A 27,583-nucleotide genomic window follows, 5' to 3' on the forward strand; every position below is an offset into this window, starting at 1 on the left:
GAAAATGCCAAAATGGTGTTTATTAATATCTGGATGTAAAACCCAGCAGTGTTGCCCTATGTGATGTGGTCTAGGGCTTCCCAGCCAGTAAAGGGGTCAGAAACCAGGAAACAGGCTGGGTGTCAGGCACTTGTGAGGCCCTTATCAGGCACGCAGCGTCCCAAGGCTACCCTGGGCAGTGTGGGGCTGGCTAAGCCTGGACTGGCAAGAAAGGGATGCTATGCTCTCTGCTCTGACACAGGCGAAGGCCAGGAACAGACCTTCTAAGCATCACTTAGGCCCTCCACTGCCTCGGAGTATAAAAAGAGACCCCTGATTAACCGGGAGCCTCTTGGGCCTGCCCCCAGCCATCTACTCTCACAAAAGTACACCAAGAGACAGCCTCTGCCATCAACCAGGACAGGGTGGAGGATAAACCAGTACAGAGAGAGGTTTTCCTGCCTGGGATCTGGTGAGCGGGTGGGGGCAGGGGAACTGTACTGACTTTTGTCACAGTGACATTTTCCAAAGTAGAAAAGGGTTAAAAATACCTCCCACCCTCAGTTGAGATGAGAGGCCACTCTTTGGGTAGGGCATAGTAACAGAAGGGCTGGGCCCAGGGACCGTGGAGGGAGAGCGCCAATGCCCTGTAGGATGAGGTTGCAGCAGGACAGACCTGGACCACCCCGAGAGGCAGGCAGACTGACCCTGTGGCCTCAAGGAGACCCAAGAGGGCTGAGCCTAAGCAGTGGGAGAAAGACCAGCCTCTGTAAGGCCAAGGCGGACACTCAATTGCTTCTTCTCCCTCCCTTGCTCACTCAGCATTCACAGGCAGCAACTCTGTCCCTGGTCACCATGGTAACCAATGGCCAGATGCCTTCCCCAAGGATAGGCCCATCTGCCCACCCTACAGGGGGGTGTCTCCACGGAAGGAGGGAAGCCCAGCCACAACTCCCAGAGGCCCAGAAGTCTAAGGCTATGCCCAAGGGCGGGACAGAGCTACGACTCTCAGGACACTCTGGGCAAAGGCACTGCAGCTGTAGCAGGTGGCTCCCTAGCCCCCAAGCACTGGCCCTTCTCTACCGCCTGAGCCTGAGCTGGGGCTCTGAAGGAGGTGTAGGTCTCCCATCCTGAAGTTCCATGTGACAAATTAAAACACAATAAAATAGTTCTTTTGTTAAAAAAAAGAAAATGACGCTGGGCCCTCTGGGTCAGGGCCTCAGCCTGCCCCAGTCTGTCCTCTGGGACCCCACGAGCTACTGGTTGCTGCAGCCCTGTGAGGCCGAGGAGCCGCCTGCCTGCTTCTTCCTCCGCTTGTTGAGGAGCCGGTTGTTCGACGTCTTTAGGTCCTTGACCTTCACCTGATCGTAGTCCACCCGCATGGTGGCCAGGGCACTGGTCATCTCCTCCTGGGGACAGATGTCAAGATGTGCTGACCTCAAGAGCCGTCACCCTCCTGCCTGGGCAGCCCCTTAGTAATGTCAGTGATGGCAGTGCCAACTTTTGCTGCCCGAGCATCTAGTACTGTGCCCAGCATCACACAATCTTCCCTACCATCCTTTGTGGTTGACACCAAGGTTATCCGCTACGGCACACAAAGCGCCTTCATGACTCCCTGGGACCACACCAGGGAAGGACAAGGACCTGGACCATTGTCACCTGCTCAGAACCACAAGGCCTGCAGGGAACGTCATCTTGCTGGGCACCCAGGGCGTTGGGGCCTGAAGATTGTGCCCTGGGTGCCGTGGGGCTCTGAGTTGCTGCCCACATGCTCAAACCTGGCCTCTGCTGAGTCTAAACCCGGGCTGAGCACCCTCTCAAACATGTGGATTATAAAACAGGTTATGGCAAAAGCTTGGGGCCAAAGCCCCTTCACTGAGCCCCTGGCCCAAAGCCCCCCTTTTTTGAGGCAGTGAGCCAGGAGCACCGCCCAGAAGGGGGGGAGTGCAGCCAATGCTCTGTGTGCCATGCTTGGACCACTGGTGCAGCCACTGACAGCCTGTGCCCCAGGCACGGGGCAGGGCACAAAGACCCAGGCTCGGAGTAGCCACCACCCTGGAGCTCCTGCAGGGAGACTGAGGCCAAGTGCACTCACCTTGACTTCATCCCAGTGGTCTTTGTCCTCCTGCAGCACTCGGGCCGTGTGCAGCGGGGTCTGCGGCACCACCATGGATCGCTGGAAGGCGCCCAAGCCCTCTGATTAGAACCTGCAGGCACCTGGGACAGCACTGGCTCCCCCACCCCACCCCCTTTCTGCCAGTCTCAGATGGGGAAACCGAGGCTCAGGGAGCTGAGGAGCCTGACTAGCACAGTCAGGCTATAAAGGGGGCACTGCCACACATCTGTGGCCCATGCCAAGGCCTCCAGGGCCTCAGCCGTCCTGCCCGGCAGCCCTGCTCGCCACCCTGCCGGCCACAGGACGAGGAGGCACTCACATTGATCCAGGGATGGTTCATAAACTGCGTGATGGTCAGCCGCTCTGTGGGGTCCGTCTTCAGCAGGAGGCGGATCAGCTGCTTGGCTAGGGACCAGACGGGGGTGCTAAGGTACAGAGTTCCTCGGAGCCAGTACCCCACCGCTCCCCATAGACCACACGCTCTGCATGTGCCCCCAAATTCCTAACTCACAGAAACAGTGAGCTCATAACTGTTTCTTACTGTAAGCCTCTAAGTGTTTGGGGTCATCTGCTAAGCAGCCAACAGATAACGGATACAGGGCAGACTTGTTTGTGGCCCCCAAAGGGAAAACACGAAGGAGGGATAGGGAGTTAGAGAAAGTTCTGAGGAGGCACATTTTGAGCTCACTTGGCAGACATAGAAAGTGAGGAACCAGAAGCTACGTGACTTGCCTAGGGCCACACAGCTGGGATGGGGGAGCCAGGACTTGAACACAGGTCGGTCTGACACCAAAGTGGTACCTTCCAGAGCGAAGGGTGATGGGGTCCAGTGCAGAGGTCACTCACCATCCTCAGAGACCTCCGACCACTCAGGGTTAGGGAAGCCATACTGGCCCAGACGGATCCTCCTCTTCATTCCTGGGGAGATGGCCTGGCCCGTGTTGGAGTAGAAGGGTGGGAAACCGCACAGCCTGGGGGAAGGCGGAGATCATTGAGCACAGGTGTGGGGGCCGCGCCAGAGCGGACCCTTTCTCGTCCCCAAGTCCTTGACGGGAGGACAGGCAGCCAGACACCACGGCAACAATACCGGCCTCTGGTCCCCTGGGCTCATCCCAGGAACGCCATCTGCCCCTGGGCATGGGGAGGCCCTCAGGCAGCCTGAAGGAAGGGCGCCCCACAACCAGAAGGGAAGGGCAGCCTGCACGAGCAGTGAGCCGCTCACGCACTCACCAAGGGCATGTGGGGGACAGAGTGGTACTGAGGGTCCATGTGGGGCGCGGTGCCGGAGGTGGAGGCAGTGGTACTCACAGAATGTACATGATGACGCCCAGGGACCACATGTCACACGATTTGTCATACTTCTCTGGACCCAAGACCTCAGGAGCTACCAAGGCAGAGGGCACAGGCGGGCTCTTAGCCACAAGGGTCTTGGAACCCAGGCGGGAGCCTGAAGCCTGGGCAAGGTGGGGAGCAGGTACCTGGGCTGGGGCAGAGCAGAACTGCTGTCTGGCACCTTCTGGGAAGGCAGCATGCATGTGAAGTTGGGGGAGGAAAAGCAGCTTCCAGAAAAAATCAACCTGCTTTTAGGCTGGGCCATAAGGAATGACAGCCTCCTAGCAACTCTGGGCCAGTCTCAGCCTTGGTGAAGGAGGAAAAGAGAGAAGGCTTGTCTGGGGCTGGGGGGCTCCTGCCACAGGCGAGAGGGCCTCAGCCCACCAGCTGTCCTGTGACCCCTGCCTCTCTGAATGCACAGCCTAGGTCACCAGCAACGAGGGACCACGGCCAGGGCTCTGGGTTCCACTGTCAGCTTCGCTACCATCCCATGAGGCCTTGGTCTTCCCACCTGTGCACTGAGATGACAGGGCCAGAAGATTTCTAAGTTAAAATATGGCAAAACACATCCCGATAACAGTACCATTTCATCAGTCTCAGGGGACTTTCTCCCCGTACGCAGCTCTTGGAGGCCTCTCCTGAGAGAGGAGTCATCACCCCACTCTCAGGTAAGGGGCGCTTTCAGCAGAGCCTTTTCTAATTCTGGGCTCTACCTATTCACAGGGGAGTGAGGAGCTTTTCCAGGAAGCATGAGTGTGTGCACGCCCCCAGGTCCCATCCATGCCCTGGCCCAAGGGACCCTCTCTCCTACAAGGCAGGTGACTGGTGCCCTACGTCCGTCTCATGGAGGAGGAAAGGCCTGCCCACTTTCTGAATATGAGTCCCAGGAAGGTAAGAACTGGAGAAAAACAAGCGCGGTTGGGCTCCGTCCAGAGCTGATGGCAGCCTTTTATCACATATATATTTAGAGCTGCTGTGATGTCATTCAGCTCACAGGCCACAGCCAGAATTTTCCTGGATCTATTTTCAAAAGCAGAAGCTGAAGTTTGGGAGGATATTTTTGCAGCCTCCGGCCCCCCACATTACCGCCTCCACGTAGACAGAATCCCCCCTCCCTCCTTACTGGGCTTTAACCCTTTGACTTCTGCAACCCACCGGTCGCCCCACACCACCGCAGGGTCCAGTGGGGGTAGGGAGGGCCACACCATGTCCCAAGGACTCACCTACATAATAGGGAGTGTAGCAGGGTGTCTGCAGGGCATTCTGGGTGGTCTCCTTGGCAAAGCCAAAGTCAGTGAGCTTGAGCACGGAGTCTTTCTCCTTGGATGTGTAGAGCAGGTTTTCAGGCTGGACCAGAAAAAGAAAACACTGGTCTGGAGTTAGGCACCAAGTCGGGGGACAGAGTCCCAAGGTGATTCTCAGCCACACTTCCTCCCTCTCTCATCCCAATCAATGCAGGTAAGAGCCAGGTCCATCTCATTAAAAAGACCTGGGCCTTGGCCACTAACAACATGGGCCAAACACAGAGAAGACCAAGGTGGCTGGGAGATGACACCTCCTTTGGCAGGCAGAGGGGAAACCAAGGCAGGTGTTCAGCCAAGGTTGTGAATAACCAAGTGCCATAGAGAGCCGGAACTTCTGAGCCTGAGTTGGTGCCGCTGCCATGAAATGTTCAAATGAGGCTGCTCATGAGCCAGTGTTGCCAAGCGCACATCCTGTACCCAGCCCAGCATGAGCCAGCAGGGCAGTCCCACCTGAGGCTGCTTGGGGAGAAGGCTTCTACTGCTTAGGCCCCTGGAGCTGCACAGAGACAGTTCATTCCAGTTGCAGAGCACAGAGGCCTGAGGGATGAGGGCAGTGGGGAGGTCTGCCTGGAGGAGGCAGCCCTAAAGCTGGTTTTTAATGAATCGTAAGACCTAGGTCCACGAAGAAAAGCAGGAGGGACCCCCAACCAGAGCAGGGGTAGAAGGACAGGGTGTTAGATAAAGTTCCAGTTTGAAGACAGTGAAAGCTATTTCTCAGGTTCTTTTGAGATGATCCGACCTTGGACTGGGATAAAAATGGGGAAGCAGGTTTCATCTATATAAGGGAACATCCTCTGCGGAAGACTGTTCCCCCCTTGGGCAAGAAGGAAGCCAGGGCCAAAATAAAGCCAGAGTTCAGAAGGTGAGTCTGTCAGGGCTGCACGTGTATCCAGAACCCGAGGGTAACTGTATGCGCTGGCAGTACTCGGCCAGAGGAAGGCTCTGATGCAGCAGCTGGACCCACGGCTCTCCTCTGCCCAGTCTCGGGGGGAAATAAGCCTCAGTGGCTAACGCGCTTGGCCTGGGCTGAGGGCTCAGGACTTGTGGATTCCACTCTGATGGTGCTGGCATGTGCGTGCTTGCATGCGTGTATGTGTGCGTGCATGCCTATGCAGGGCTGCCTCAGTTTTCATTTCATCCTGCTTATCCTGACGACCTCTAAGATCCAGTTTTCGCTGGACAGGAAATTGGGAGAGCCGAGCCTCCAGCACGTCTCTGAAGACCATCCACAGAAAGGGCAAGCAGGCCCTGCAACTGGCTGGCCTCAGCTCCTTCTTCCTTGCCTCCCAGCAGATGGCTTCTTTCCCTTAAGGCTGGGGTTAGAGGAAAGAAACTAGGGCTGTTACTACACAGAAGCCCCAACAGTGTCAGGCAGCCTCTGCCTGAGGCCCAGCACATTACGGGTTCACAAAAATCCTTGCTGAATGAACAAACAAAAGAGTGAACCCCAGTGCGGCAACTGCGTAGCCTTGGACAAGACATTTAATCTCTCTCTGAGCCTCAGTTTTCTCATCTGTCAAATGGGCAATGGCATCTAGCTCACAGGGTTGGGAGAGGGTTAAACAAGACGCTTGCCAGGCCCTACTAGCTTGAGGTCGGCACTCAGCTATTCCTTCAGCTACTGGGATTACACGGTTTGAAGGACTTGCGGGGACCCATCTAGCTACAGCAGAATGACTATGCTGGAACCAAGGGAGAAGAGGCTATGAAGACCAGCGTGGGCCAGGGGGCAGAGGCCTTGAAGGAACTTGGCCTCCATCAAGTAGGTGCCTGGAGCCATTGGGGGTTGTAGATGGCACTCCCTCCCCTGGTCCCCCAACCTGGGTCCTGGAGCCTCACCTTGACATCTCGGTGGGCGATATTCTGGCTGTGCAGGAACTGGATGGCAGTGCCAATATCACGCATGATCTCTGCAGCTTCTGCAGACACAGCAGAAGGGTGCGTGATGCCAGTCAGAGGTCAGACCGCGGGGCCCTCACCCTATTATCCCCGGCACAGCACAAGATGGTGAAGGCGCTCTTGCCACCCAGGACCCCCATTCCGCACCCTACCGCGGTCACTCTAGTTTCCCCTGGGGATGCCCCAGCCCACCTGGACCTCTGTGCCCAGGCCTGGGCTACCTCTCCCCAGGTCAGCTGCAGGTGGGCACCAGAGCTTGGAGGCCTCCATCCCAAGACCCCAGAGAGCCCATCTCCAACAAGGCGCTCCAGACTCACAGAACTCCTTGGGGTAGGCACCCTCTTTCTCACCCTCTCTTGTTCAGCTGGGGAGACTGAGGCACAGAGAGAAGCAAGGCCTGCCCAGCATCACACAGCAATTCTATGTTATCCATCGCAGTCTGAATCCCCCCCCTGGTCCAGCTGCACTCACGTACCTCTCTCGGTGAAAGCCTGGTCGCCACGCTCCTGAATCCTGCTGAACAGCTCACCACCTTCCATACTGTAAGACAGAGTGACCGTAAGCAGGAGGGGGAGATGCCAGTGTCAGCCTGCCTCTGCCCCGAAACATGGGCCCAGACCCCGCTGCTCTTCCCCTGGGGAGCAGTCACGGTCAGCCTCCCCACGCCTTGTACAGCCTAGAGCATGGCGGGCTGTCAGCTTGGGTGGGTTGAACTGAACTCTTAGAACTAGGGGAGGGTGGTGGGCTCAGCTTCTCTCCAGGGAGTCCTCCTACGCCCAGTGGCACCGCCCCCACGTGGCTGAGACTTGGGCAGCCCCACCCCCATCCAAGGTTCAGTTTCCATAAATGAGGGATGTCAATTATTGTCATGACCACTGTTTTCTGAGTACCTACTGCGTGCATTGCTGTGTGACATTGGACTAGTCCCTTTACCTCTATGTGCCTCAACTTTCTCTTTTGTAAAACAGGGATTATAGCACAAAACTCACAGAGTTGTGAAGACTGAACCAGCACTACACATGGAGTACGTGGAAGGGAGTATGTACAGGGTGAATGCTATATTAAAGTCTTCCTCCACAGTTTACATGGGAGTTACAGAGACTCAGAGAGGTTAACAGCTGCCCAAGGTCACCCAGCTAGTGTGTGGCAGAGCCAGGATCTAAACCCCAAATCTGACTCGAGAGCTGGTAACCTATAGAGTGAGGGGAGACCCCAAAGGCAGATGGGGAGGCACTGGAGGCCAGGACATGTGCCCAGAGCCTGAGGGAGGCTAGGGCTGAGCCGCAGTGCTAGTAGGGAAGCCCTGGGTGGAGGAGGCAGCTGGCTCCTTGTGCTGGGCCCTGATCACCCAGCATCTGGGGAGACCCGGGGGCGCAACCTGGGTAGGAAGGAAAAAGCTGAGGGGACGGTGTGTGTCCTGCTCTTCCCCAAACCTCTCCCCCGTCACCCACGTTCAGGCTTGGTGGCCTTCTCTGACATCTCTTCCAGCCCCTCCTCACAGAGTGGAAAGCACACGCAGGGAGGCCACCTTAGAGCCCCTGTCGTTTTCCCCCACCCTGTGGGAATGGCTTTGTGGCAGCCGCACAGCTCCTGGGCAGGCCCCGCAGCTGTCCCCTCCACTACTCAGGGGCCAGGATGCGTGCTGGAGCTGCTATCTGAAGAACAGAGAGGGCCTCTAGAAGAATGGCAGAGGCTGGGGGCCACCGGGGTACCGATGAGGTGCTGAGGCCGGTGGCCAGCATACCATTCCATGATGATGAGGAGACAGCGTCGGCCATGATGCATGTTCTCGTACACGTCCAGGATGCGCACGATGTGGGGGCCGCCCGAGGCCTGCCAGTGGTGCTCCACCTCCTGCCGGGCCTTGGGGCTGTCATACAGGAGCTGGGGGCAGGTGTCAGAGGAAACGTCAGGCTCACAGTAGCCACGCAGGGAGTGCCGCCACCCGCACTTTGCAGAGGACATGTAAGCTCAGAGAGGCCTGTGACCTGCCCAAGGGCAGAACGGGGATTTGAGTCGCTTTCCCGGATGTGTGGTCCAATGAGCCTCTGGACTTGATTGAAGGTCAGCCTCAAGCAGCTTGGCTGGCAGCTCAAGGCCCTGGGGGGTGGCTGACAGCTTAGAAGGGCTCCGAGACCAGAGAAGTCCCTGTTTCCCTTCTTGGGGCAGCAAGGGGAGTGGGTTTTGTAGTCCAATCACACATCAGCTGTGGGACCCCAGAATAGGCGGCACACATCCCTTGAGCCTCATTTTTACAATGGGATGGCATGAGGGTTGTGGATCCAGAAATAGAGTCTGTGGGCAAGGAGGACCCTCGTGGAGGGAGGTGACAGCCTGGTGGGGTGAGGTCTGGCTTTGGGGCTGAATTCTTCCAACTCAGTGTGTACTCAGGCCAACATTCACAGCTCCAAACCACAGCCCATGACTCTATAAAATGGAGTAATAACAGTCATTCCCACAGGATGCATCACAGCAAGGCAGGCAGTGGGTGGGCGGTGCCAGCATCCCTGCTCAGGTTAACTGAGACCTAGGCTATGGCTGCCACCCATAAGGCCAATCCCCGGAAATGAGCAAGGTCCTGGTGTAGGGGGAGAAGAAGTAGTCAGCCTGCAGGGGGAGATAGCCCGGAATGGCGAGAACGGGGACAAGCCATCCCCTGGCAGGGCTGCTGTGCAGAGGCCCAGCACATCTGTGTGCTAGCTGAGCAGGGCTGAGGGACCAGGGTGCGAAGCCACGCCTGGGACTCAGATGAGCTCCGTCCTGCTCAACCCACAGGACCCTGGGCTACCCTGGCCTTGGTTTCCCCTCTGCCAGGTACTATGTGGGACAGGCTCTGGGCCCAAGCTCTCTAGGCAAAGAGAAACTGGGGCGGGGAGGAAGGCAGTGGGTTCCCGCATTTGCTGCCCCAGCCTGGGAGTGCAGGGAGCTGGGCAAGCTGTCACAGGCGCTGGGGTCCCTGCTCCATTACCCAGCCCAGGAAGGGGGTGTGCACAGAGGCTGCTGTGGGCAGACACTCCCAGCCTGGGTACCATGGGTCACTGCTCCTGCTGCCTTTGGCTCCCATAACACCCCTCAATTCCATGCCCACACAGCTCCTATACACGAGCTTCTTGCTCACAGTGCTGGGGGTAGAAGCTCAGTGACCCCACTCACCACATCGGCTTGCCCCCCATTTTTTGAGGTGGCTCTCGCGAAGGGTACCCCAGTCCTTAGCCAAAGGACACAAGGTGTGTCACCCTCCCTCCCTGCTCTGTCCCCTCTGCACCCCTTTTCTGCATGGCCTCCTAACACTTCTCCCTGCCCCCAGCCTGACCTGACCATGTCCTGAAAGGCCCCAGGCTGGTTCCCGGAGCCCCTCCTCACTGTGCCCTGCTCCAGGCATTTCCCCCCTACACCAAAGTCCCCTGTCTTCTCTCATAAAATCCCAAGCCCACAGCTGCAACACTTTCAGTGCCATCCTTAGCCTCACCTCTCCCTCTCTGGCCCCTCACTCATCCCCCCCCTTTTAAGTCCCTCCCACCTCCATCCTCTAGATAAAAGTCACCTCCTCCCCTGGCATCGATGGCTTGCCTTCCCCTCCCACCCTGTTCCTGCTACTTCCGGCCCCCAAACACTTTTCAGAACCATGTGCTTGCTGGTCCCAAACAGGCCTCACTCTCTCAAGTCCATGCCCATGCCACAGGTACCCTTGCCCCATCTCCTTCTCCAGCGGGTCAGCTCTTCCTCTTGAGGAAACTTCTGGGCTCAGTTCATATGTCTTGTCCTCTGCAAAGTCCTCCCAGCACCTCCCCTAATGGTTTTTGCCTCTGTTCCTCCCACCAGGCAGGAAGCAGCTAGAAGATAGAGACAGGTCAGATTAAGTTGGGGGTCCCTCGCTGGAGCGTGGGCACGAGGAGGGGGAGGTGGAGCCGGGAGGTGTGGGAGGCAGAGGGCAGAGAGCCCCATGCTGGGGCCTGCACCTGAGCTGGAGCCTCTCCATGCCTCCCACCCCACTTGGTCCATACTTGGGAGTTCATTTCCCACACGGATGAAAATAGTCCTTCTCTGAGTGCCAAGGCCCTGAGAACAGGCACAGGAGCGGGGAGAGGGCTGCCCCAGAAAACACAATGAATGCCCCCACTGGCCACTCTGCAGGGTCCATGGGCCCTCCCCATGCCCATCAGCCAAGATATCTCCTGGGCTGTCACTCCTGATCCTTACAATTGACCCTGAGCGTGGTCCCAACCTCGTAGAGCCTCAGTTTCATCACCTTTCGTCCCCACAGCCAGAGCCTCCCCTCTTCCAGGAAGGCTGCCATTGTCACCTCTTCTCAGAAACCCTCCCTAACGACCCTATGTAAAGAGGAATTCAAGGGTCCCTCATTCTCTCTCCATGCTTTTCTTTTCTTTTTTTATATATGTGCTTTGTTTATTGAGGCATACTTTACGTACAGTAAAACAAACAGATCTCAAGAGCCCAGTTCAATGAGCTTTCACAATTGCACTACCCCTGGCACCCTCATCAAGACAGCAAACACTTCCAGCTCTCCAGAAAGCTCCGCCCTTGTCACCATTTCTACCTTCCTTTTGTGCAGCACTAGCTCACAACCTACAATTAGCTTATTCTTTTTGATAACTCTTTAATCAAACACACACACACACACACACACACTGCACTTTCAACGTGCCTGGCTCTGTTCTGAGCACTTTATAAATATTAGACGACATTTCATTATCACCATTCTTTAGCTGAGAAATTGAGGCACAGAGAGGGGAAGTAACTGGCCCCAGATCCCGTTTCCCCAGCCAGGCCATCACCCTGTTGCCTCCCTCATCAGACTGCGAGCCCACCAGCGTAGGGCCAGCCTGCCGGTGGGTCACCTGTGAGTCCCAGCACTGGGGTACACAGCCTCGCAGAGAGTACTGGCTCACATACTATTTGTAGATTTAGTGACCAAATCTATAAACTAGGGGTGAGGGGAAGAAACCTTAACAACCCATCACGAGAACAGAGTAAGATGAAATTGAGGAGGACCCAGGAAAGCTCAACAAATGAGACACATGACAAGTTGGCCAAACTTGCTCCTCACCGTACCTCACTCAACCTCTCTGGTGAACCAGACTTTACCTTCTCTTCTAAGGAGCCCATCCTGACTGTTCCAGCTTGCAACTCCATTGCTACCAGTTGGCTTCATTCATGCAGTGACATGAGTCCACACTCGCCTTCATAGAAGGTGTCCCCAAGGAACAGCCCCATCTTCCCAGGTACGGGAATGAGCACAGGGCTAGCAGACAGGAGGCTGAGGATCTACTCCTGTTCTCAGGTTGACCTTGGGCCAGTCCTTTGCTTCTCTGGGCCTCTGTTTCCCCAGTGATAAGCTGCAAGGGTTGGGCTAGATTAGGGGGAGGGGGACCTCTGGTCAGGGGCTCCTTGCAAAGTACCTACTATAGCCCTACTCCCACATTCCTGCCCCCAAGGAGCCGCCCTAGGGTCTCCATGGACCCCATATACAAGTGCCTGAACCCAATGGGAGTCACTTGATATCTTGGTCCCCAGTCCCAGCTTGGAAGAAAAGAAGACAGAGTGGCCTTCTGTCAACCAAACAGACCCCACACTTCTTTCAAACAAAGCTGAAGGGTCTGTGATGGCTCCTGAGCATCTCCACAGTTTCAGCTAGCACCTAACAGGAACCCCACACACACCTGAGATGAAATGCCAGCTTTCTCCTAAGGGAGGGGGCGCCCAGCTGTACTTGAGGTGTGGGCCCCACTGAAGTGAGACTAGCATAGAATGTAAGATGACATTTCCTTGAACAAAGGACACTGTTCTAGCGTCAGGCTTTGATCAAGTGGTTTCCACCTCCCTTCTCCCCTCACTCTCCTTTGCCAAATTATCTTCCCTGTCCCCACCCCCCACAGCAGACGGATGGCTGAGACCCCTGCCAACCCCACCAGACAGTGGAGCCCAGCAAAGGTTGAGGGCAGAGGGGCCGACGCCCTTCCAGCATCACCAGGTGGAATGGGAGGGAGCCTCAGAACTGACCAGGCCTCCTCTCTACCGCCCGCTGTGCCCCTTCCCACCTAAGGACCAAGTGAGTGGTTACTACAACCACTACAGTAGTTGGAGGAATTCTTGAGTTCAGGAGCCGGGAAAACCACAGCAGCATTTGACTATTTGGGAAACAATGTGCAGTTTACAAAACACTCTCTGCCACCCTATGAGGCAAGCAGGGCGGGGACCATCAGCCCCAATTGACAGATTGAGGAAAGAGAGACTCAGAAGGATGACATCATTACCTTAGGGCCACCCTACTGGAGGATGGCAAGGCCAGAACGGGATCCAGACAGCCCTTCCCTGAGGGGAAATGAGAGGAGGGGGTGGCCCCAAGTTGGAGAACACTGGCCAAGAGTACAGCTTGCAAGACTCGGGAAACTTGTTCTGAAATAAATATGCACATAGGAGTATGGGTGTGTGCACGAGCAGGGGTGTGGGTACGTGTGCACATGGGAACACAGGCACGTGCACAGAGGGGTGCATGTATGGGTGTGTACTGGTGTAGGGAACAAGAAGGATGTGGGGGGGGGCGGGCGTGGGTATGCATGAGTCTCCAGCCTCTGCAATGTTGACTTTGAACCCCCAGAGAGTGGGACCCATCCATCTGTCCGTTTATTCATCCAATATTTTCTATTTCTCTGAAATGCCTAGCAGAGAATTGGGCACAGAGAGGTGCCCAAGATATACAGGGCGGGGGTAGGGGTGTCTTGCTGTTTCAACTAGTGACAGCCTTGCCTCAGCAGGTGACCAGGGCCAGACCGCTCCACTCAGACCTCATGCCCACTGAGGCCCGTCACTTCTGCTGCCCAGAGCTGTAAACGCACCCTGGCTGCCTGTCTAGAGCTCGGATGCCCGCAGCGACTCTGTGAAGCCTTGGGACCAGCCCCCAACAGCCTTCTCCAGCCATCCCCCAGACCAGGAAGCACCACCTACTCAGGCCCATATGCCCACCTACCTATCCAGTGTCCACATCCAGCTCACCCAGGGCTGGGCTCTTCTCAGGTATAAGTGCTCACAGTAGCTCCATCTGTCTCACACACAGGAGGCCCCAAGGCCACCAGCCTGGACAAGCAGCGACCCCACCCCGCCCCAACCTCTACACTCCCAGCCACTTAACCTGCAGGCCGGACCAAGCTGCTCGGCCGTGACACCCACTCCTTCGGGGGAAGACAGCCAGCTTGCCATCTCTCCCATCAGTGAGGCACTGGCAATTTCAGAAACATGAGTTGGGTTTCATGACAACCCATAGCCTGAGAGACATCATCCCTACAGCAAAGGGAACCTCCTGGAGGTGAGGGACCCACTGCCTTTCTCTGCCCTGTGGGCCACTACAAGTCCCATTATTTCCACTGCCCTGTTCATTGACAATAGGATTTCAGGCATTTATAATTCTGCAGCATGATAGAAGCCAAATAAAACCAAAAAGGTCAGATTCTCTTTAGAATGAAGAGAAAGATAAAATGTGCCAGAAACCCATGTAAGCGTCATAACTGTCAGCAAGCACACATTTTAATTCTGAGCGTCCTGGGTGTCTTGGCAAAGAGGGAAACCAGGTAGGCCCTGCTTTGATCATCCCAGCAGAATTCACTGAACTTTTTCCAAGACCAAATTCTTAAAGGAATCTAGTATCAGACCTTATATAAAGGGAAAATATAACACCCTGGCAATGCCTTCTGCAATAATTTTGCAAGAAGATACAAGAGTCAAATGGCCACCTCTAATATGGACTCCCATAGGACCGGGACCAGCACGCAGCATGTAGCCAGGCGCGCCTGCCAGGAGCGCTGAGACACCATCAGCCGGCCCTTCACTTGCTTGAGATTCCAGCTTTGTTCTGGGCCTGAGTATGGAAAAGAGAGGCAGGAAGGGCTGGTATGTCCCCTGACACCTTCTCTCCCACCTTGGCAGTCTCTGCCCAGCCTCAGGCAAGGGCACACACAGCAGCGCACATGCTCAACGCCAAACACTCAGGTAGCAGAATTGAACAAGACGTTACAGGAAAACATAGGCGTCCAACTCTTTTTTGTTTTCATTGCAGGGAACATCTACCCCCCACAGAGGGAAGTTAGGGGTAAGAAACACACTTTGAACCTACTACTCCCTCCTTGACAAGCACTTTCAACTCAGCCATGTCTAAGGGCCCTTCTGGCTCCCAGTTCTGTGGTTACTGAGGATTATTTTCCCATGGGGACCTAGCACTAATTTTATGAGATGCCACTGGAGTAGCAGGATTCATTTTGCAGCCGGTTGTTGAGAGCACCCCTGCCTTGCGCTGTCAGCACCAGCAAGGGTGATTAACACACTTCACCCTGGCCCTGGCCAGCCAGTGTGACCCCCCCAGCTGGCGGCTCTGCCCACTCAGCAGAGGCCTTAGCCCCGGGGAAGGGACAATATAGACTGACCTCAGGTTCAGAGTTCAGGGTTCAGAAGCAGGAGTTTTCTCCATAAGGCCTCAGTATCATCTTTATAAAGCCCGAGTGGTCCCTCCCCTCTCCCCCCCCACCCCCCCGCCCCGCACGGTCCTCCCATGGCCATCGCCTTCCCGCCCTCCCACAAGGGGACTAGTGACTTTGGAGAGCTACATGCCGAGTGTCAAATCTAACATTTTAGCCCTAGTTTCCAATTAAAGTCTCAGATGTGTGCCGTTATTCTCTCATACACTAATTTTCCCGGCTTTCCTAGCTCATTACGGGAGCTAATGGAACCAATTTTGCAGCTGTGGATTAGCTGGCCTCCTGCCAGATCCGACCTCACTTCATTGAGTTCTGACCATGTCCTGTCCTCCACCTCAAAGGCTGAGTTCCAGGGAGGTTGGCTCACAGAGGCTACTGACTCCAAGTGCCGGGCCCCAGCAGGGTGCTCACACTTCAGATCCATGTGACTGTCTCTCCCTGGCGCTCAGCCAGTGCGGTGTTGGCCACAGCGATTGGTCCCAGACACCACTTCATTCAGTCAGGGCTCGCCATATCCTAAGAACCAACATCATCCTTTCACCTGTAGGAAAGCTGTGACTCTGAGAGGTTAAGTGATTTGCCCGAAGTCACACAGCTGAGTAGTGAGAGTCAAGACTTGAACCCAGACCTGCTGGCTTCTGGGCTATGGGGACCACACAGACAGTCGCTATGCTCCGTTTATATGTGGAGCTCGGCCCCACAGCTCTGGGCTGAGAGCAGGCTCTGCCACTTGGTGGTTCTTACAGCAGTGGTGGGCGTTCCTGGTGGCCCTGCCATGGACCAGGCATGGTGCACCCGCCAGCTCTTGCCCTTCAACAACTGCATTGTTAACCGTTGTTTACAGCCCAGGAGACTGAGGCGCAGGGAGGTTTTTGGCTTCTCTGAGTCACATGGCCCACACAGGCCACCTCCAAGTCTGGAAGTCCTTCGGGAACCAGGACTCAACCCTCACGCCCAGGGAAGCTGCCAATTTTACAGACCCCTTCCCGACTCCTGCGAACATTTACTGGCCCTGCCTGCCACAGGTGCTCTGTCCTCAGGATTTTGAAATCTGCAGATGAGTCACTGCCAATTAGGATGCCTGATGAGGACAGAGGGCCTAGGGAACTGGTCCTGGTTCCTGCTCCCCTTCTCCTTTCCATCTAGAGCCAGAAGCTGGCAGAGCAGACAAGATGGGGAAGGCCAGCCTCTCCTGAAAGAACCCAGGAACAAATAGCTGCTCCCCCCAGGCCTAGGCCTGGGTACCTGATTGCAGGGGGGTAGCAGTGGACCAGCTGACAGGCTGGGAGCCTCTCTGACTACCTCCCACCAGAGTCCTGGGAGGGGAGGGAGCAGCTGAGGCTCCAAGCCCACTGTCTTCTCAGGAAGCTCTGCCAACAGGAGAGCCAACACACATTTTAAAATTGTCAAGCTTCAGGAACACAAGACTCCTTCAATTCGCTAAATTTTGGTGGCCTCCATGTATCTGCTGCCCAAGAGCCACAGACAACCTGGGAACAAAGGCAGAAGTGCCAGGTGTACGGAGGGCTGGAGGGAGCGGGGGTGAGGAAGAGTGCTTCCAGAAAGAGGGAGCTGAGCTGGGCTTCCAGGCAGGGAGGGAGAAGGACAGCAGGAATACGAGTGCTAGTTGGGGCAGACCCAGGGGTCCCACTGCCCCAGGCCAGGGACCATGTACACAGGGACCACGTGGCCACAGGGCTCCTGGTCAGACAGACCTGGATGCCAGATGCAGGGGCCAGATTCATCCTCCACTTGTCTATGGCTTTGGGCAGTCCACTCAACCTCTCTGAGCTTCACTGGCCCAATGTGGAAAATGGAACAGTGACAATACTCACCTTCCCAGGTGACCGGAGGATGGAATGAGAATACACAAAGAGCTCAGATTAGCACAGTGCCACGTACATACTGAGTAAAAATGGGCTTTGGGGTTTGCATGGCTTCAGGATTTCCCTGGGTCTACCCTGAGGTGGCCTTCACCTCCCTGTTCTCTAGAATTTTGGGAACTCCAGGTGTATCCTCTGGGACCCAGGGGAGGCAGACCCCCTCTGATCCAGCAGGTCACAGAAAATGGTCTCAGATCAGGAGAGGGGCAGGACTGGACTGGATTTTGCAAAAGTGGATCAAGAACCAAGGGCCTATGGATCCTGTTTTGCTGTGAAAGGCTCAGCGAGGAGGGGCAGACCCCAGGGTGGGGAGAGGGTGGTAGGCTGATCTCAGGGTAGGGACCCTGGCATGTGGGAAGCAAGGCTGAAGGCTGGGGACCCAAGCCAGGGCATTAACCCAGCTGTCAACTTGGGCAGATATCCTCACTTTGTGAGGTGGCAGTCCCCTCTACACCCCTCAACTCCCCCATGCATTTTTTTGAATAATGTCCTCTTATGCAAAGGGTGTGGTGACCCTGGGCCAGTCCCTTAACCTCCCTGATCCCCACCTCCCCATCTGTGAAATGGACATGAACTCTTCACACATGGCAATGGGGCAGAGGAGCTCGCAGGTCTGCGACTATGCATCTGCCTTACAGGTGGGGAAAGAGGCCCGGAGAGACCTATGGGCTCCCCCTCTCCTGGAGGCTGCACACTGAGGAAGTGTCAGGACCAGAGCTCCCTCCACCCCAGACCGGTGCCGGACCCCAGCGTTCTGCCCACAGCCTTCCTGGAGGGCTGCGCGGCCACACCGGTGTGAGTCCCCTGGCAGCATACTCAGAGGGTCCAGGTTCGATTATCCCCCTTTAACTGCCTAGAGGAAGAAAGGATTTTTCTGTCAAAATCAGCTACATAATTGGTGAAACCAATTACCACGGTTCTACTCCTTCTATGACAATATAAAAATAGGACATTCTCATCACAAGACTGGAAAATTCTAGCAAACACAAATGCATTATTCTAATCTCAGAAATAATGCCCCTTCAGTGGTCCCTTCTCATGAAGGGACCTCACCTTGGCCACAGAGTCTGTGTCCCCAACTGGCCAACTGTGCTGCATATGCCTGCAGAGCCTGTCCAGGGCCACAGAGGGCAGTGCCCACCTTCCCTAAGCAGGGTATGACCAGGCAGGTGACGCCATGCCTCGGCGAACCCTGCTGAGGTACCCAGCAGTCCATGCCTCCGGCCAGCTCTGGAGAGAGGGGCCCCAACACCCTCTAACTGCCAAAAGAATGATAGCTGGTCTCTCTCATCTGGAGGCGCTATCACTAAAACAACAGAGGAATAAGAAGTAGTGCATGGGGAAGATGGACGGGACCCCCCCATGGACGGGACCCCCCCCCATGGACGGGACCCCACCCATAGACTGGACCACCCTCCCCATGGACAAGACCAACCTCCCCATGGACGGGACCACCCCCCCATGGACTGACCACCCCCCATGGACGGGACCACCCCCCCATGGACTGACCACCCCCAGAGGCAGGACTGTCCTCTGACTCCATGCCCCAGACCTGCTCTTCCCAAAGCCAACAGCAGATCTGCTGGCGTCTCTCCCCCTGCCCGTGGCTTCATCCGCAGCCCTGCAGCTCCACACACAGGCCTGGCTGAGCACAGGCAGCCACAGCCCTGCTCAGGCTCCTCCCAGGGGAGGCACGGGCACTGGCTCCCAGCCTCCCTCGGCCCCTGCCCATTCTCTCTTCTGCTCCTGTTCATCTAGAAAGCTCTCAGGGGTCCAACACCCAGCCAGCTCCTGGGAAACTTTCCTGGTGTCTGATCGTGCCACGGAGCCATAGCCATGAGGAAGGGGGAGCGGGAGAGAGAGGAAGGCCCTGCCTTCTGGGAGACCAGGGTGGTGGCCAGGCAGCACTGAGGGACACTCCTGCCTTGGGAATGGGCTGCAGGGACTCATGCCCACTCTCTCAGGCCCTTCTAGGGTGAAAATGCATTCTGGTACAAGGATTTAACAGAGCCATGGAGAACAGAGAAGAGGGGTCTTCAAACCTGAGTCATACCCCAGAGCTCCTATCCGTAGCAGAGCACAGCCCCTGCTGATGGTGTCACCACAGCTGACCATTCCCCTAGCAGGCCATTTGCTAGCAGGCCTAGGAGAGGCATCTTGGGACACCCTCTCGCCAGTCTCCGTGCTGCCCGTCTACTTACAAGCGCAGCACCAGCAGGAGTCAAGGTGGGCGCCACCTCCGGCCTGTACTGCTCACATCATTGCCCACCAAAGGGGTCTTCACAGCCAGAGGGGGACCCTTGGCAAGCAGAGTGCCCAGCCCCTCCTCTTACAGATGGACAGACTGCGGCCTGGGAAAGCCCAGCTCCTGACCCCAGCTGAGCCTGGCACACAGGGACGGACGGCTGACAGCCATGAGTTGGGTGCCAAACAGGCCGGGGTTCCAGCCCAGCCGGGGCATGTCCCTGCTCTGTGACCCCCTGAGTGAGTTACTTTGCCGTTCTGAACCTCATTCTCTGCATCCGTGACATGGGGGTGACTACCCATTCTTAGACTCTGCTGTGCTTGTGTTTAGCATGTAGGAAGCACTCAAGGGGCATAGGGGTGCGCTCTTCTCCAACCTACACAACAAACTGAGCCCCTCGTGGAGGCTGCGCCCTTAGGAATGGGGCGATGTGTGTGGCAGGTGAAGGCCCTGACCCTTCACACCCCTGAAAACAGCCTCTGAGCTTCACGGAGGTGAGAAGTCGGGTGCAGGCTGGAGTCGGCTGCTCTGAGGTGCTCACGCCAGCTAGTACAGAGGCAACACTCACTCAGCTGTGACCTCTAAGGCGGAGGCAGGTTGCACCTCATGTCCCAAGCCCTCCCAGCCCCTCCACAGGTTTCTCCAGCTGGCTCTGAGGCTCCGGCTCGGGTCAGACCCCAGCCCTCCCTCTCCCCAACTTCAGCTAGGAAATTCTTGGGAGACAATGCTCCTGCTCTCACCCCACTGTCCCAAGCAAAAGTCTCAGACCATTGAGCCATAAAAGGAGACCCGGCAGCAGAGGCCATAGCCAAAGCCGACTTCCCACACTCCACGGGGGACGCCTCTGATTACAAGCTTGGCCCAAAAGCTCCTGACTCCACTGTTCTGGCTGCCAAAGTCGCCAGTATCTGGTGAAGGCCAGCAGCGGAAGGGGACATTGTGAGTGGCGTGGGCACAGCCAGGAGCTCCTCCTTCCTGTCCTCGCCACCCCCACACTTTGGGTGACTAGGATGAGTATCAGGACCTGACCAGCCCCCATCTGTCCTCTGCCTGCCCTCGGCCTGCAGGCTGCAGCAAGAGGCCCAGCCAAGTCTGAAACCATGAGACAGACAGAGTGGCGAGGCCTGAGAGGGGAGGGACTGAGTGACAGCAGGAGAAACAGAGCTGAGAAAGAAGAAACAAGCAGGACATGGAGACAGAGAAGACAGCATGATACAGAGAAAGCACCACAGAGAAAGCAGCAGGGACAAGCCCTGAAGAAAAAGGAAACCTTAATACCAAACCGACAACCAATACGCTCATCATCTCAGGCCTGTCCAGCGCTGAAGGACCTCCTGAGGCTCCGTGACGTGTCCCGCCAAACAGCTGCCTCATGCCCTTCTCTGAGCAAAACCCCCATAGCGCCCACGCACCAGGATTTTCATCACAATTACACAGGCCCTAATCCACTTAGTTCCAAAAAGGTGGGAGGCTGGGGAGGAGCCCAGGACCCAGAGTTCCTTTCACACCATTCATTCCCACCCCAAGGGGCTGGCTTCCCCAGGTGCAGGGTGGCATACATGAGTCCTCAGAAAGGCCAATAATGCACCAGACTCCCCCAAATGAGAGTTCTGCCAGAAGGTGTCTGCTGGGTGCTATCTCATAGCAAGAACACAGGGGTAGTTCCGGCCACCAAGACTGCTTCCCACCACATGCTCAAACCCAGAGTTTACTGCACCACAAAGACACTGGTTTGCAGAAAATTCCAAAACTGCCTTTTGTCCAAGGTAACATGGGGAGAAAGTGGCAGGAAGGATTTCGAGCCTAGAGCCCAGCTCCTCTCTCAACCCCAGGCAGCCTCTCATGTGGGGCCACACAAGATCTCAAACAGATGGGAGAGGGGGCAGCAGAACCAACGTCCTGGGAAAATGTGGGAGCCCATGGGAGCCATGGTCATACCGTCCTAAGCGCAGCAGACCCAGCCATGCAGGAATGGCTTGGTGCACACTTATGGACAGGTGTGCTGGGAACGTCCCTCCCCTGGAGGTCTTGCCAGGAAGATGAGGGATCCAAGTGGGAAAACAGCTTCCACCAAAGACAGAGGCCTCCCGTGGGGTGAGGTATGAATCTGAGGTATGGGCAAATGCCGAGGGAGCGTCACGGCCAACCTTTTGTCCTCATCCTTCAAGGCCCGCCACAAACGCTGCTTCTTCTACAGAGCCCTTCCATCCCTCCATGGCAACCCAGGGTTTGTGAGGGTCTGGACGCCAGCCCCGCTGAGACCAGCCATATCCTGCAAGGACATAGGACTGTGAGTGGGGAAGTGGTACCCCACAGCAGGCACTGAGCTAGGCATGTTGTCACACACTCTGGCCTCCTCTGTCACCCACATCCTTCTCAGACAAGAGACCTGAATTAAAACAGGCAAGCTCTTTCAGGAGGCCTCCCTGGCTGGCCTGGCCCTGACACAGTTTCCTTTCACCCACTCACCAACCTGACTTCCTGCCTGGGCACTCTGGACTCACAAGGCTTGGAAGGAACGACAGAATCTTTCTGAGGGGGCCCCGCAGCCATCACGGTCCTTGTGAGCTGGCCTGTGGGATTACCATCTGTCCGTTCACAGGCATAGAGTCCTGTATATGGAGGTGATGTAGGCAAACACCAGAGCAGCACTTGGGGTCCAGCTCGGGCTGCCAGGGAGCCATGGAGGACAATGCCAGCATCCTTCCAGGGGCCAAGTCTCAGAGACCCTCCCATGTCCCCACGAGCTTGCATGAGGCATGATGAAATGACTTAGATGCTAAGATTCTGACCCCAAACTGCCTAGGCTCAAATCCCAGCCCTGCCACTCACCGGCTGTGCCCAGGGGAGGGGCCCTGACTGTAGGCTGGGAGAGCCGCTTCCAAAGCTGAGAGCAAGGCCACCAAGGCAAGGTGTGAAGCACCTGGAAACAATCCATCTCCCCTGGGAAATTCCACTATTTGCATTTCTTAGGGTTTGATGCCCTCCCTAGGTTCCTTGTTTAAAAAGCAAATTGCCTCCTCCCAGCAGTTCAGGAGGCTCCACCCAGGTGGAAGCACCTGAGGGGGGCAGATTCTCTCCTTCCGGTAGAGAGACAACCTGGGGAGAAGCTGGGGTACAGCGAAAACACTACTGGGGACTCTTGGACAGGGACCCCAGCCCCTCCACATGCTTCCTGATACGTTGTCTCAGTAGCAAGTGGCCCCACAGAGGCTGATCTGACCAGTCTGGAGATGGTAGGTGAGGGGGTGGCAACTGCCAAACGAGACAGGCTGCCAGGCAGCCCCACCCAGCCTCAAATCCAGCTCCCCGGCACCAGCTCCAACAGGCCAGCCCCACCCATGGAGCAACGCAGAGATCTCCTGGGCATGCGTGTCCAGCACCCACCACTCTACTCTCTTTGACAAAGAAAGGCAGGGGAGGGCACTGGGAACCCTGAGGGCCTCCAGTATGCTCCAGTGGTCAGAGGGGAGGGCCCCCCAGCCCCAGAGCCCAGAGACAAGAAAGAAGACTACCTCTCCTACCACATGCTGAACCCCTCTGTCTCCTCAAGGCCTTTTGTTGCTTTTATTTATCTAAGGACCAGGGTCACTTCTGCCTGCCACGAGACTGAGAACCACATGTGGGCTGGGCAGGAAGTTAGGAAAGGAAAGGATTCTGGCCTCTGCTACAATCTCCCATCCCAATCAAGCCACATGACTTCTGATAACTAACTCCAGGTCCCAATTTTCATATATGTGATTAGGATTGAGGGGCTGGGTCTCAGATGTGGTGAGGTGACTGATGAGGGGCAGATCTGCAGGGCTGTGCCCAGTTAGAAGTAGAGCTGACGGGTGCCAATTAACCAGTTAGGCCTGGTAAGGGCACACGCAAGAGGTCAGGAAGAGGCAGTGTCCGGCCCCCACACTCAGCAGGCAATGCTCCAGTTCTTGCCAAGTGCCCAGGGTGGAATGGGGAATGGCATGACTGCACTAGCTGCAGAAGCTGGCCTTGGGAGGGAGCTGCTGATTGTGAAAAAGGCCAAGATGGACCAAGCCAGCGGTTAGGGGCTGAGGGAAAGGGGAAGAGGCCCAGGTCCCCGGGAAGGAGGAGCCTGCTCCTCTAGGGCCTCCACAGAATAGCAACAGCTACAGGGACAGCGACCACAGCTCTTCCTGTTTCTTGAGTGCCTACTGCATTCCAGGCTTCATGCTAAGCACTATCTGCCATCTTGGGCAACAAGGCCAAAAGGATAGGCATGGAGAGAGGCCAGGGCACTAGGCCTGGACCACCAAGAAGGGCAGAGATGGCCTGAACAACTCCAGGGTACAAGATGAGGGCAGGCCACCCTGGGAAACTGGGATGTAGGTCCAGGGAGGCAGAAAGACACAGCCCAGGGCCGCCACCTGGGCTGACCTGGAAAGCTGGGGAAAGGGCGAGGCAGAGAGGGGGCTGAGACCCAATCATGGAGTGGCTGAGTTCCCTGGGCCTAGGCCTATCCATGTGTTGAGGTCCCCACATCCTGGCCTTCCTGGGAAAGGGGTAGAGGCTGTAAGCAGAAAAATGCCACCTCGCCCCTCAAGGCTAGAACCACCACTCACAGTACAGGATGCTGAGCCACAGAAAAATGTAAGGACCTGCCGAGCTGGGGAAGGACTTCCAGGGTTGGTCACACAGTGGGGGTGTCAGGGGGCAAGAACAGGAAGGTCCAAATCTAATCCACGTTCCCCTTGAGAGCCAACTTAGGGCCAGGTCCTGAAGGTCCCAAGGCAATAGCCCTAGCCATGCGTACCCATAAAGTCTAAAGGGGTACAGTAGGGGAATCTGTTCTAGGCCCGCCCCAGTTCCCAGTCCAGAACAGAAAAAGCATTGAGGCCCCACATTCAAGGAGAAGTACTGAGGTGCTGCAGTCAGAAGTCTCCCAAGTCACTTGTCACACACAGCACCTATGGGGAAGGACCTAGGCCCAGCCTGCTTAAAGCTAGTGCTGCCTGGGCCCTCGAACTGAAGCCACATACTGCACACCTGCCTTGCTCACGGCACCTGGAACAGCAATGGGACTGGTCAGAGCTCAGCACTCGCTCACAGGGCCAACACTTTGGCATTAAGAAGAGGTTCTCTGGCCTTAGGCAGCCCCTTGCCCACGCAGACTGCCCCCTGACACTAGCACAGGTGAAAGGGCTAAGATGGTACTGAGGGAGAGGGTGAAAATGTGCACTTCTCACCCCCTGACCCTATCACTCCTCAGAAGAGCCATCTTTTCCCTGAAAGAATTCCTTGCCTGGGGTTCTGAAAAGGCCCCCAACTCCACTCCACTGCTTGGTTCGTAGGCAAGAAGCCGTGCCTGAGACCGGCCTCACTAGCCCAGCCCTGAGCTTCCTCCGCACTCATCCTCACTATCCCCCCCCCAAGACCACCCTAAGGAAACGACCCCTCTATCAGCTCTAGTGCCCCTGGGAAGACACAGGGAGCGGAGCCCCGGTCCCTCTCAGACACTTGCAGCCCCTGTACCCTAAGTAAGTCCTGTCGCCTCTGCAGGCCTGCATCACGCTCCATACCAATTATTCTACACACCTCATCTCATTCCAAGCTCGCATCAATTGCTGCATCGCCCCTGAATAGAGGTAGAAACCTGGTTTCAAGAGTCCAGAATCTAGTCCAGAGTGACAGAGCTGGCAAAGACAGGCCAGAGATTAGAGCCATTTCTGCAGGACTCTGAGCTCAGGCTCATAATTGCAACGTCTATAAAACAAGGGGCCACTCTCATTGCCACGCTCTACCTGTCCAGGTTGCCACTGGCACAAGCTGCAGTTTAGTGGAGTTCCCAGATTTAAGGAATTCTGGGTATGGGGCAGAGTCCTGGGCCCAGAACTAAGTGCCTTAAGCCAGAACTACATGGCTAAGTCAGCCACCCACAGAACTCCCCGGATTCCACCTGTATCAGTGAGGTGTTAGCCAGGCCTCCAGGGAGCCTATGGGGTGACATGGCTACATGACTGGCCCACGCTCTGCCCAGGAACCAGGGTGGGTCAGGCATGAAGCAGGGCTTGCCCCTTTCAACATGGGGCCGGTGACTCAGCTTGAGCCCATCAGCAGCCTCCTGCCCACAGATGCGATGGGCATCAGCCTTGCCCACCAGTGAGTCCTGGAAGGCTCCCACCACTCTTGCCCAGGCAGGTAGAGGCCACAGGAGAAAGTAGCCCCACCCCACGCTTTGGGGGTGACTTGGCCTCAGGCACAGGGAAATTCATACCCATCTCAGTCAGAAGAGCTTCTCATGGAAGAAGGGCCCCCCTTAGGCGGGAACACATAGGCCCAGCTAGATCCCCAGTCAGGAGCCACTCCTTCCATACTTCCGGGTACAGCAGGCAGTACCCATACAGACTCCACCCTTTGCTCCCTGGAAGACCCTGAGTTTAGCTAGGCTAAGCCTCAGTTTCCCCATCTATAAAGCAGGCTTCCCCATCTAGAAGCCTGACTTTACAGAGGAGTATGAGTGTGAAGCATGACGCTGAGCATAAGAAGCTTAGCAGGGGCCCTGCCTACACTGTGCGGCCACAAGCCTCTGCCGTCGGCCCCACCAAGTCACCCAGGCGGCAGTGAGGGGTCACTGACCTTCATGGCACACTTCTGCCCGGTGCGCCGGTGTTGGCATTCCAGCACTTTGCCGTTCACACCCAGGCCCAGCACCCGTTTGGACAACTGGTAGTCATCCGTCACTGCATACTTCTTGGGCTCCTGCTGCCCCCCTAGGGCCGGAGCACCAGCTGAGCCGGGTCCGCAAGGTGCACTTGGCAGGGACACGGGGCCCCCCTGTTCCTCTGCTGTCTCGCCATCCATGGCCCCCGTGGGGCGCTCAAATGCGGCCCCAGCCTGGCGCGTCCAGTGCCACCTGGGGGAGAGGGGAAGAGTGAGTTCCGCCCAGACTCCTTGAGGCGCCTGACCCAGACGGGGCTGCAGGCTGGGGACAGCGCTGGGAATGCGGGGCGAACTGCCCGAGAGTACAGACGCAAGGCAGGGAGCAGTGGTCGGGCAGCGAGGCACAAGCGAGTGCCGCCCGGGCACCAATCATGAGGGGAAGGGGCCTGGCCAGAGTGGCAGCGAGGTCCCGGGAGCAGGCGGCTGAGGGGGCCCAATGAGGACGTACCTGGCGAGGGCGTACCTGACGGCAGTACACCTGGCGGCGGCGCGGGCGAGGGGAAGGGGCGGCGGTAGCGAGAGCCGGAGGCCACCAGCGCCCAGAGCCGCGAGTCGCGCCGTCGGCGGCCCACGTGACCTCACCACCTCCCCAGTGCGTCCACGACTTGGGGCCGGGCTCGGTCAGGCTTAAAGGGCCAGGCGCGCCCAGGCAGGACAGGGCGGGGCGAGAGCCCTACTCTGACCCCGCCCCAGAGCCGGGACAGACGTAAATAGGGGCGTGGCTTCCACAGGGGGCCCTCAACCTCTAAGGCTCCCGCGGCGATGCAGGTAGACCGTCGTGCGAACACATCGGGGCCCCGTGTGTGCCGTGCGAGCCCCGGATTTTACTAACGACCTACAAAGTGACAGCTCAGGAACTCTTGTTTCTCTAGGAGCCTCAGGTAGCCACTTGAATCGGGTGTTTTCTCTGCAGGCGGCCCTCCAGTAAGGATTGTAAAGTTTGCGACTTTCTCAGTGGTGACCAACCGCCAGCGTACCTAAAGTCTTAATTTTTGCCAACATTCCTAATGAAATGTCATTTCGTTGTGACTCGCATCTCTCTAGTCCCTGGTGGTTCGGAGCGTCTCTCCAGCATTGGCGTTTCTGCGCTCTGTGCATCTCCTGCTCACCTCCTTGGCTTATTTTTTCCCTTGGGATACAGTATTCTTAGACCAAAAATCCTAAATTCCCATTTGGTCAGGTCCATCAATTTTCACTTTATAGTTTGGTTGTGTTTAAAATCGTCTCCTCCCATCCCAATGACAGATATTCTCTATTGGCTTTGTGGTTTTTCCCTTCCTCATTTAGGTCTATTCTGAGTTGATTCTTAGTCTATCTTATTTATTTTGAGCCAGTTTTCCCATCACAAGCTGTTAAACAACTTATTAATATTTCACAAATGAGGAAAAGCAGGTCCCCTGAAAGGAGACAGTTTGTCTAGTGTCGCAGGGGTGTTGCTGTCTCGCTGGACAAATCTGCACCACTCCTGCATATCCCCACCACCCCACCCCCAACCCGGAGGCTGAGGGTCCTGAACTTCGTGGCGCACTCGGACTAGGAAGGTGCGACTCGGGGCAGGATCACTGCGTGTGCCTCTGCTGTCATCTACAGGCCAGTTGCAGGACTGCAAGCACCGGGGCCTCCATCCCACCCATAGGTGGCTGAGCCGTTCTTCTCCTGGC

At 56.6% G+C, this 27,583-nt stretch overlaps 1 protein-coding gene across 4 annotated transcripts; it reads right to left on the reverse strand.

The window, feature by feature from the left end:
- Positions 1-26,526, reverse strand: MAPKAPK3 (MAPK activated protein kinase 3). Of its 4 annotated transcripts, none has more exons than XM_019723741.3 (11): positions 26,371-26,526; positions 25,839-26,115; positions 8,375-8,514; positions 7,106-7,170; positions 6,571-6,650; positions 4,651-4,795; positions 3,404-3,479; positions 2,942-3,066; positions 2,415-2,500; positions 2,075-2,155; positions 1-1,388 (listed from the first exon to the last, which is right to left on the reverse strand). In XM_019723741.3, the coding sequence occupies exons 2-11, from the start codon at positions 26,061-26,063 to the stop codon at positions 1,236-1,238; spliced, it is 1,176 nt and encodes a 391-aa protein (XP_019579300.2). In that variant the 5' UTR covers positions 26,064-26,115; positions 26,371-26,526; the 3' UTR covers positions 1-1,235. The 4 variants fall into 4 exon arrangements, with proteins under 4 accessions (XP_019579300.2, XP_074168361.2, XP_019579301.2 ...); XM_074312260.2 differs by having other exon boundaries at positions 4,651-4,774; positions 26,386-26,507; XM_019723742.3 differs by having other exon boundaries at positions 26,386-26,507.
- Positions 26,527-27,583: the final 1,057 nt, after the last annotated feature.

The sequence above is a fragment of the Rhinolophus sinicus genome, chromosome 5, assembly GCF_057876585.1.
Source record: "Rhinolophus sinicus isolate RSI-liver-muscle chromosome 5, RSI-T2T, whole genome shotgun sequence".
NCBI classification, from domain to species: Eukaryota; Metazoa; Chordata; class Mammalia; order Chiroptera; family Rhinolophidae; genus Rhinolophus; species Rhinolophus sinicus.